Source organism: Musa acuminata, chromosome BXJ2-10 (assembly GCF_036884655.1).
Source record: "Musa acuminata AAA Group cultivar baxijiao chromosome BXJ2-10, Cavendish_Baxijiao_AAA, whole genome shotgun sequence".
NCBI lineage: Eukaryota > Viridiplantae > Streptophyta > Magnoliopsida > Zingiberales > Musaceae > Musa > Musa acuminata.
In genome coordinates, this window is record NC_088347.1 from 7,795,360 (window position 1) to 7,805,733 (window position 10,374).

General features: G+C 45.3%; 1 protein-coding gene across 1 annotated transcript; it reads right to left on the reverse strand.

The window, feature by feature from the left end:
* Positions 1 to 9,489: 9,489 nt before the first annotated feature.
* LOC135626008 (uncharacterized) lies at positions 9,490 to 9,831 on the reverse strand. The gene has a single exon (XM_065131198.1). It carries the CDS (start codon positions 9,829 to 9,831, stop codon positions 9,490 to 9,492), a length of 342 nt encoding a protein of 113 aa, XP_064987270.1.
* Positions 9,832 to 10,374: the final 543 nt, after the last annotated feature.

A 10,374-nucleotide genomic window follows, 5' to 3' on the forward strand; every position in this document is an offset into this window, starting at 1 on the left:
TCGAAATCTGAGCTCGGTGGTTGCATCACCTGGGAGAGCTCCAAACTGAGCTCAGGCTGATGCACCTCTCTGCCAGAGCTCGAAGACTGAGCTTGGTGAATGCATCACCTGGCAGAGCTCGAGACTTAGCTCAGGCTGATGCACCTCTCTGCCAGAGCTCGAAGACTGAGCTCGGTGGTTGCATCGCCTGGCAGAGCTCGGAACTTGAGCTATGGCGGTGCAACCTCTTGGCTGGGGCGGTTGCACCTCCCAACCCCACAGCCCAGGCGGTTGCACCTCCTGGCTGGGGCGGTTGCACCTCCCAACCCCACAGCCCAGGCGGTTGCACCTCCTGGCTGGGGCGGTTGCACCTCTCAACCCCACAGCCCAGGCGGTTGCACCTCCTGGCTGGGGCGGTTGCACCTCCTGGTGCAATCTGGGTCCGAATGGTTCACTCCATTCGGCCCACTTTGAATCTTTTCAGGAGCCCAATTGCCCCAAGATTAAGCTAATGGGATCACCTCCCATTTTCATGCTTAATCATCGTGCTAACTACGATTAACTCTAAGACAACTTCTGCAGCTTTGCTCCGATGCGTCAATCGCTTCTTCCGGCGAGTTTCCGGCAAACTTCCGTCGATCAACCGATAACCCTCGGTGATCCTTCTGCGGACATCCGGCATACTCCTGGACTTTACGACGATCCACTTGGCGAGTTCCGACGAGCTTCGCTTGGCAAGCTTCTGGACTTCTCGGATCTGTTCTCTCTGAACCTCCGACGACCGTCCGAACTTCCGTCGAACTCTCGAACTCCCAACGTGATCCTGATCTTGACTCCGGGGCAACACCTGCTGCTTGTCTTACTCTTTATCGTAGCTAATCCTGCACACTTATCTCAACACATAGATTAGATAACAAATGACAATTGACTTCATCATCAAAACCCGAGATTCAACAATCTCCCCCTTTTTGATGATGACAATCAATTGATAAAGGAGTTGTCCTTAACTCCCCCTATCTAAATGCCATAGTTGAGATAAGTCAACCTTGAATTCAAGACCGAAGAATTCAAGTGACGTATTGATAAGTTAGATCAGTTAAACTTATCAATGCTCCCATCATGATGCCCATCATGATGTATCTCTTCAAGAATTATGTCAAGGCATGACATACATCATCAAGTTTGTATGATAGTGTTTGTAACCATTCATCATATAAAGCTACGAAGGACTTTTTACATGATGCTTACATTTGAGATTTTCTAGCAAGTTTGCATTTTCTATAGAATATCAAATCAAGATATGATGCAAACTATAGCACATGTTCACATATCTCTTGGTGATGCAAGGATGGCATAACATTGTTTATAGCATCACACAAGTATTTGCAACTATGACATATGATTATGGCAGTTCAGTTATGACATAGTGTTTATCAATTCATATGTTTATCAATTCATATGTTTCTCCCCCTTTGTCATCAACAAAAAGCATGATAGCATTATCAAGCATATAAAGGAAGTCATGACACATATATCTCTTTATTGTTTTTGCTTGACGGAGGAAAGTCATTTTCCAAAGAGTTTTCATAAGAGTGTACGAGAACATCCCATTTTTAGCATATAACCCGAAAAATGAACTTTTTACATGCATTTGGTTAAAAGTATTTGTCACATATTTTGCAACATGTTATTTGATCAAGCGTTGTCAAGGCATGTAATAACATCCGAAAGATAATTTTAACTAGTTTAAGTATTCGGACACATCAACATTCCTAATTCTCTTCGTATGTAATCAAATTGTTCTTCACATAGGGGTTTTGTGAAGATATCAGCTAGTTGATGTTTGGTATCAATAAACTCTATGGTTACATCATGATTAGTGACATGATCTCGTATAGAGTGAGGTCTAATATCAATGTGTTTGATTTTTGAGTGTTAAGCTTTTGATATAGTAACACAATCATTTCAAGTGCAGTATTCTACCAAGATTTTTATTTCAGCAAGTGTAGCATTGTATCATACTGCATAGCAAGATTTTTATTTCAGCAAGTGTAGCATTGTATCATATTGCATAGCAAGATTTTTGTAGCATTGCATCACATGGTGAGATATCAGCTCGTACGATGCAAATTTTTGTTTGATATCATAGTAATCATATTAGTAATAGCAACCATATCAATGTCATACTGCTGACTTAACAACTTACATTGGTATGTTGCTTCATATTTTTCAAGGCATAGGCTTTTTAAACCTTTTTAGTTTCAGTGCAAAAACCGAGATAAACAACAAGAGATGTTTGCAAATATGCTTACACAAACAAGGATAACCATATCAGGGTAACATATGTACAGCATATCAGGTAACCATAAAGACAAAGTCTTTCATGAATATCATAAGGAGTTTACAACATGTCATATCAAAAACATCATATGTTCATACAAGCTTATTCATGAGGTGGAAGATTAAAGTGCCTAAGTAAAGAGTCAAATTGTCGATGGATTTGCTGCAGCTCGGTTAGGATTTGATCTTGTCGAAGTTCAAGCCTTTCTTGTCTTTGTTCAAATCGGTCCATCCGAATCCCGATATCTTCGATGGATGATGTGTGAGTTTGCTCAACCGGATGTGTTTCCTCAAAGGGACAGATCGGAGGAGAGTGGGTACTCCTAAAGACTGGGGTTTCCGGCTCTGGTTCAGGTTCAGGTTGAGGGGGATCAGTTCTTCTAGGCATTCTAACCCAGTTACCGTTTCTATAGTGACATCTTAGTCGGTGAAGTAGATTTTTGTTTATTATGCTGAATCTATCTGATTTCATTACTTCTTCTTCTAGTGGTATTTGAATGTCGTAAGCTTTCATTATTCTTGTAATAATTCCACCATATGGGAGCATCATATCTTTCGTAGATAATTCCAACATGTTTTGTTGGATCAGATAGCCAAGACAAATGTCACGTTCTTTCATGATTAGGTACATAATTCCTAATTCCAATTGACTAACTTCATCATGATGGTATTGCTTAGGAAGAATTATACTAGTCATGATATGATGAAGTATCTTAGTGTTGAAGGGCGTTAGATGTTCACAACTTTTAGGAATAGATTCTATGTTAGGATTGGCAAGGATTGTTCCTAGGGCTTCAACGTAGGATGTTTCAATAGTTTTTTCATCCCATGATCCTTTGAAATAAAGTCCTATGCTTTTCATGGGAATACCTATCATATCACAAATGAATCTATCAGTGATTGAGATGTGTTGTCCTAAGAGATAGGTTGATATCCTTTCTTCATCATCTTTTTGCATGTTGTTGTAAAACAATCTAACTAGTCTAGGATAAATGGGTTCGTTGATCTGCAAGATGGGAAGTAGATTTAGGTTTGCAAACCAATGGATAGTCTCTACATCTCTTAGTTCATTCAGATCTACGTATTTTCCCTTATTGATGCTTCTTAGTTCGAAGGAGAGAAATTTTTCAGCATGGTTTTTGGAATCAAAAAGAGTGAGATCAAACTCTTCTACTACTCTCCTCTTTCCCTTGTCCCTTGAGGATCTTCTAGATCCCATTACTACTGCTGTTTAGAGGGATGATGATGAGCTAAAGTAAATGAAGAACAAAGCAGAATTTAAGAGCTTCTTAGAGAGTACCTTTGTGAAATCTTCAAGAGAAGGAAGGATTCTTGATGTTTTGCTCCGAAATAGGAGGTATTTGGAAGGCTTAGAGGAGTGAAATGGGAATGGAGGAGACTTGGAAGAGTAGAGGAGGAAATGGGGGTGAGTTGGGGTCGGTTCCTTAGCCGGCCCTAGCGTGATTTTAAAGGGTAGAGCTGCTGGCGGTTGCACCTCTGGCTGGAGCGGTGCAACCTCTGGCAACCCGTGATAGCTGGAGGTGCAACCGCCAGCTGGAGAGGTGCCACCGCCGGCAGCAGGTGAGTACTTAGGATGATTTGATTAGGGAGCCTTTGCTTTGAGGAGAGTTTCAGAGCAATTGATGTTTGTTACATGATTTCGTATGAGTTTTTATTTAAGGAAGAAGCTCTTTGTAAGATAGATCTTTTAACGTGCATATGTATGTTTGTTTGGTGTCCCTTTTAAGATCATGACATATTTAGTTTCTACAAGAATTAATTCGTAGATGAACAGGTTTTGAAGATCAGGGGGGTATGTGAATTTGGATATCATATGTTTGTAATTGTATCGTATTTGTGATTTCATAGCTTTCACTTGTTACTTAAGCGTTGCGAGTTCCTTTTTGATTCTTGGGTTCTGACCATTGAGAGTCAAGGAGCAGAACATTATTTCTTGCTCCGGCCTAGACTTTTAATGTTTTTATAGGAACGGATGATCTTTAGGAACCCATTTGCTTTTGGGTGCCTCATAAATAGATCTACATTTTCTATCATGTTGCATAGAGTTTATCATGGTTCCTTTAGGAACCCAAATTAATTTGTTTGGACTTATTTTCTTGAATGGACAACAATGTGTCTTGTGTCCAGATTTGCAACAAAAGTTGCACTTGGTTTGGTGATGAACGTGTAAGATGGGGCCTTTTACAAAGGTAGTTGGATTTCGGTGAGGACCCCTCACAAATCCAATCCAACTTCTTTTGGGAGCATGACCCTTGTTTGTAAGGATCATGTTTAATGACTTGCTACCAACCTCGAATTTCTTCAAGGTGTCCTTAAGTAGCAAGTTTTCTTTTTGTATAGTTTCCAGATCATGACATTTGATACATGAATTTAAACTATCATGATGTTCGACTTTTAATTTATCAAACTCACAAGTAAGATTATCATGTACCTTTTTTAGCAACTTGTATTTTCTATTTATAACTTTGCATTCATCAAATAAATCATGGAAGGCATTTAATAATTCATCGAAAGATAAATCAGCATCTAATAAATCCGTTACCTCCTCTTCGATTGCCATAAAGGCGTAATGAGCAACTTGCTCGGTGTTGGATTCGTCTTCCTCAGATGCGCTCGAGTCATCCCATGTTGCTTGGAGCGCCTTCTTCTTTGTTGTTCTTTTCTTGACTTGGGGACAATCACTTTTGTAATGTCCTGGCTTTTTACATTCATAGCAGATCACTTGGTCCTTCTTAGGTTCAAGTTTATTTTTCACATCGTTTTTAAACTTGTTTCTTTTGAAGAATTTTTTAAACTTTCTTGTCAAAAGTGCCAAGTCGTCATCACAGTCCTCATCACTTGAGTTTTCTCTCAAGTGACATTCAGAAGTTTTAAGTGCCATATCCTTCCTGTTCTTTGGAAGGATGTCTTCTTGCTCTTCATGAGCTTTGCAAGTCATTTCGTAGGTCATTAATGACCCGATTAGTTCTTCAAGAGGGAAATTTCACAGATCTTTTGCCTCTTGAATGGCGGTGACTTTAGGATCCCAACTCTTAGGAAGGGATCTTAGTATCTTATTAACAAGCTCAAAATCCGAAAAACTCTTTCCGAGTCCTTTTAGACCGTTGACGACATCCGTGAAACGGGTAAACATGTCGCCAATGGTTTCACTCGGTTTCATTCGGAAAAGTTCAAAAGTATGCAGCAACAGATTGATTTTTGACTCTTTCACTCTACTTGTGCCCTCGTGGGTCACTTCAAGTGTGTGCCAAATATCAAAAGCAGTTTCGCAAGTTGAAACACGATTAAACTCGTTTTTATCAAGTGCGCAAAATAAGGCATTCATAGCCTTTGCATTAAGAGCGAAAGCCTTCTTCTCCAAATCGTTCCAATCGATCATTGGAAGAGAAGATTTTGAAAATCCATTTTCAACAAGGTTCCACAGTTCAAAATCCATAGAAATAAGAAAGATCCTCATTCGGGTCTTCCAGTAAGTGTAGTCCGTTCCACTGAACATGGGTGGACGTGTAATCGAATGCCCCTCTTGGTTTCCGGCGTATGCCATCTCTCTTGGGTTTTAATCCTTTAGAGAGTTAACCTTGCTCTGATACCAATTGTTAGGATCGAGAGCACTAAGAGGGGGGGGGGTGAATTAGTGCAGCGGAAATCTTATATTAATTTAAAAACCAAAAGCTGCGTTCGTTCAAAAACTATTATGATGCAAAAGCAAATTCGCAGTTTGTATCTAGGTGCAGTTTGCGTCTAAGCGCAGATTGCGTTTAAGCGCAGTTTGGGGGCACGGGCAGGAGCTCCTCTACCTCGGGCCCGACTTTGGGGGCTGGCTTTGATGCCAGCTTAGCTAGCACATCGGCTTGCTTGTTTTCTCCCCTCGGGACGTTGGATAATGTAAAATGAGGGAACTTGGCGGTTAGGTTCTTTACCTGTGCTAGGTACTTGGCCATGGTCGGGTCCCGAGCTTCGTATCCACCTTTGAGTTGCTCGGCTACCAGTTGCGAGTCGGTTAGGACGCGGATGGCGACCACCTGCATCTCGAGGGCCAGCCGTAGTCCTGCAAGGAGCGCCTCGTATTCCGCCTCGTTGTTAGTGTCTTGGAACCCAAAGTGGAGGGAACGTTCGAATGACCGTCCGTCGGGAGATTGCAGCACCAGCCCCACGACGGCACCTTTTGAGTTGGCCGACCCGTTGACGTGTAGGACCCAGGCCTCGGGAGGTTGCTCGAGATCCTCGTCCCCGACCTGGGTTAATCCTGCGATGAAGTCGGCCACGAACTGGGCTTTGATAGCGGTCCTGGGCATGTATCGTATGTCATGCTCGCCGAGCTCCACTGCCCATTTGAGGAGGCATCCTGCAACATCAAATTTAGATAAGATCTGCCGAAGCGGCTAGTCAGTAATGACCTCTACCAAGTGAGCCTGGAAGTAGGGGCGTAACTTCTGGGCTGACAGCATGAGCGCAAACGCCAGCTTCTCGATCGGGGGGTATCGTTCCTCCGGCCCGGTCAGGACATGGCTAGCGTAGTAGATCGGGAGCTGTTCGCCGGAGTCTTCCCTGACCAAGACAGAACTGACCGCGTGCTGGGAGGCAACCAGGTAGAGGCCTAGCTTCTCCCCGGGAGAAACTGAGGCAAGTCGGGGGAGGTTGGCTAGGTGTTGCTTCATTCGCTTGAGGGCTTCCTCGCATTCTGCCGTCCACTGAAAGTTCTTCGGGTTTTTCAATGCTCTGAAGAAGGGGAGGCAGGGATCACCTGATCGGGCAAGGAAACGGGATATGGCGACGAGCCTCCCGTTAAGGCGTTGTAGGTCTTTGATCGTCCGAGGTGACTACATGTTGATGATCGCCTGGACTTTCTCTGGGTTGGCGTCAATTCCTCTTTCGTGTATGATGAACCCGAGGAATTTTTCCGAAGTAACGCTGAAGGCGTACTTCGCGGGGTTGAGCCGCATGCCATATCTACGCAGCGTGGCGAACGCCTCAGCCAGATCGGCCAGGTGGACCCCCGCCTCTTGGCTTTTGACGATCATGTCATCGACGTAGACTTCCATGTTCCGCCCGATCTGGTGGGCAAACATCTTGTTTACTGTTCTCTGGTATGTAGCCCCGGCGTTCTTCAATCCGAAGGGCATGACCTTGTAGAAGTAGACCCCTTGATCGGTGAGGAAGGCCATGTGCTCTCGGTCTTCGGGTGCCATTTTGATCTGGTTTTATCCCGAGAAGGCGTCCATAAACGAGAGGCGGGCGTGTCCAGCCGTGGCGTCGACCAACTGGTCGATTTTTGGAATGGGGTAGCAATCCTTCGGGCATGCATTGTTGAGACAGGTGTAATCAACGCACATCCTCCAGCTTCCATTAGCTTTCTTGACGAGGACTACATTGGATAGCCATTGTGGGTATCTGGCTTCTTCTATGAAGTCCGCCACTAGAAGTCGGCCCACTTCTTCCCGTATGGCCAGCTACCGATCAGGGGCCTGCCATCTTGGTTTTTGTTTTACCGAGCGGGCATCGGGTGAAATATTGAGGTGGTGTTGCACTATCCCCGGGTCGACGCCCGTCATGTCAGAGGGCGACCAAGCGAAGACGTCGGCATTCTTCTGTAGGAGGCCGACGAGCTGTCTTCGTTCTTGCTCAGGTAGCTCCGACCCGATCCTAACCATCTGCTCCGTCCGACCTTCTTGCAGCGGCACGTCTACGATGGACCCCCGCGGCTCAGGATGGGAGGCTGGCTTCTTCGCCTCTCGGAGGTCTGCCAATGGTGGTTCGGTCCTTGCCCTCTTGTGTAACGAAACGACGGTCAGGTAGCAGCGCTTGGATTCTCGAGGACTTCCTACGACCTCTCCTGTGTTAGGATCGAGAGCACTAAGAGGGGGGGGGGGTGAATTAGTGCAGCGGAAATCTTATATTAATTTAAAAACCAAAAGCTGCGTTCGTTCAAAAACTATTATGATGCAAAAGCAAATTCGCAGTTTGTATCTAGGTGCAGTTTGCGTCTAAGCGCAGATTGCGTTTAAGCGCAGTTTTGCGTCTAAGCGCAGTTTTGCGTCTAAGCGCAGTTTTGCGTCTAAACTCAGATTTACGTCTAAATGCAGATTTACGTCTAAACGCAGATTTACGTCTAAACGTAGATTTACGTCTAAACGCAGTTTTACGTCTAAACGCAGTTTTACGTCTAAACGCAGTTTTACGTCTAAACGCAGATTTACGTCTAAACGCAGTTTTACGTCTAAACGCAGATTTACGTCTAAACTTTGAAACTCGTTTGTATACTCGCAGAAGGCAGTATGCAGTTGAAATCAAGATGTAAACGTGAACTGAAATCTGACGATTAAGCGAGGAAAGCCGATTTACGTCTGAATGCAGTTTTGCGTCTAAATGTTGAAACTCGTTCGTAAAATCACAGAGGACAGATTGCAGTTATTAATAGGATTAAAATGTAAGCGTAAACTGCAAAAAAGGCTCGTTCGTAAAAGCACGAAAAACAGTTCTGCAGAATCAAACGTAAACGTAAACTGTACTGTATGAAAATACGAGTTTACGTCTGAGTGCAGATTTGGAAGAACAACACTTAGAATTTGTTCGTGAAAGCGCAGAGAGCAGTAGTGATGAGGGAGGTTTGCAGTAATGATAAAGTGCTCGAAAATAAACGCAAACCAGAGATTTAGAGTGGTTCGGTCAGCCTTGACCTACTCCACTTTTGGCTTCCTCCACCGATGAGGTTGCCGACGTCAACTAGGTGCCTTCCTTCAATGGGCGAAGGCCAAACTTCCCTCTTACAATTTCTCTCCTTTTGACAGGCTTAGGAGACAACCTTTACAGACCTTTCTCTCCTCACTTTACAATTGAAAACTTGAAGAACAGAAGGAGGAGACTTAAAGGCTTTACAACACTTTTGAGCTCTTAGAATCACAGAAAAGATCAAGATTTCGGTATTGGTCTGTGTCTCTTTTCAGTGCTGAATGGGTGGGGTATTTATAGGCCCCAACCCAATTCAAACTTCGAGCTCAAAACGATCAAATCGATCAAATCCCAGAATTCTGGGATCAGGCGGTTGCACCTCTCAACTGGAGAGGTGGCACCGCCTGGCAGAGCTCGAAGACTGAGCTCAGCCGATTGCTCTTCTCTGCCAGAGCTCGAAGACTGAGCTCGATGGTTGCATCACCTGGCAGAGCAGAAGAACTTGGAGGGCCACAGGCCTATCATGAACGCCTGCATCAATAGAGAAGGGTGAGCATCTGAGAGTCCTCGGATCTGCGTCGTAAAATGATTTACGAAGTGGGAGAGGGGCTTGTCCTCCCTTTGGTGGAGTCCGAGGAGCAACGCCATGGACGGCTTTGGACGGGCATAGGCCCGGAAGTTGAGCTCGAAGTCTCTGGCGAGCTGGTCGAAGGAAGAGATGGTCCCGGTCTTCAGGCCACTGTACCATGCGCGGACCGGTCCCCTTAGGGTCGTTGGGAACGCCCTACACATCAAGGTGTCAGAAGTCCCGTATAGCGCCATTTAGGCGCGAAACGCGGCCACGTGATCCGCGGGGTCAGCGGCACTGTCATAGGCATCGAGGGATGGGAGCCGGAAGTGTGGTGGAATCACTTGGTCTTGTATTTCGGGTGCGAACGGTGACCCTTGGTATTCGTCTGCCCCGAGCTCCCCCTTTGACCTGCAAACCTCCTATTGTACTTCGTCGAGGCGTTGATTGAAGAGGCGCAACTGGGCTCGCAGGGCGTTCGTCGAGTCCGCGGGTGGCACCTCAAGCTCTGGGCGGCTCGACATATCTTCCGCCTCTCGATCTCCGAGCTGGGTCGTTCGGTTTCGAGGCAAAATTGGGTGCTCGGGGAGTGACGCACGCGTCCGGGCATGGGGCTCACGTGGTTGCAAAGGCTGGGTTACATGCGGGGGCATCGACTGGGAGACGAGCGGGATGATAGTCTGCATCACGCCCGACAGCGCTCGGACTTGGTGAGCGAGATCGTGGAAGGCTTCGGGGACGTCGGGTGGCGACAAGCCCGGGTCATTGAACAACCGCCAGTAGCGCTCTGATGTCGT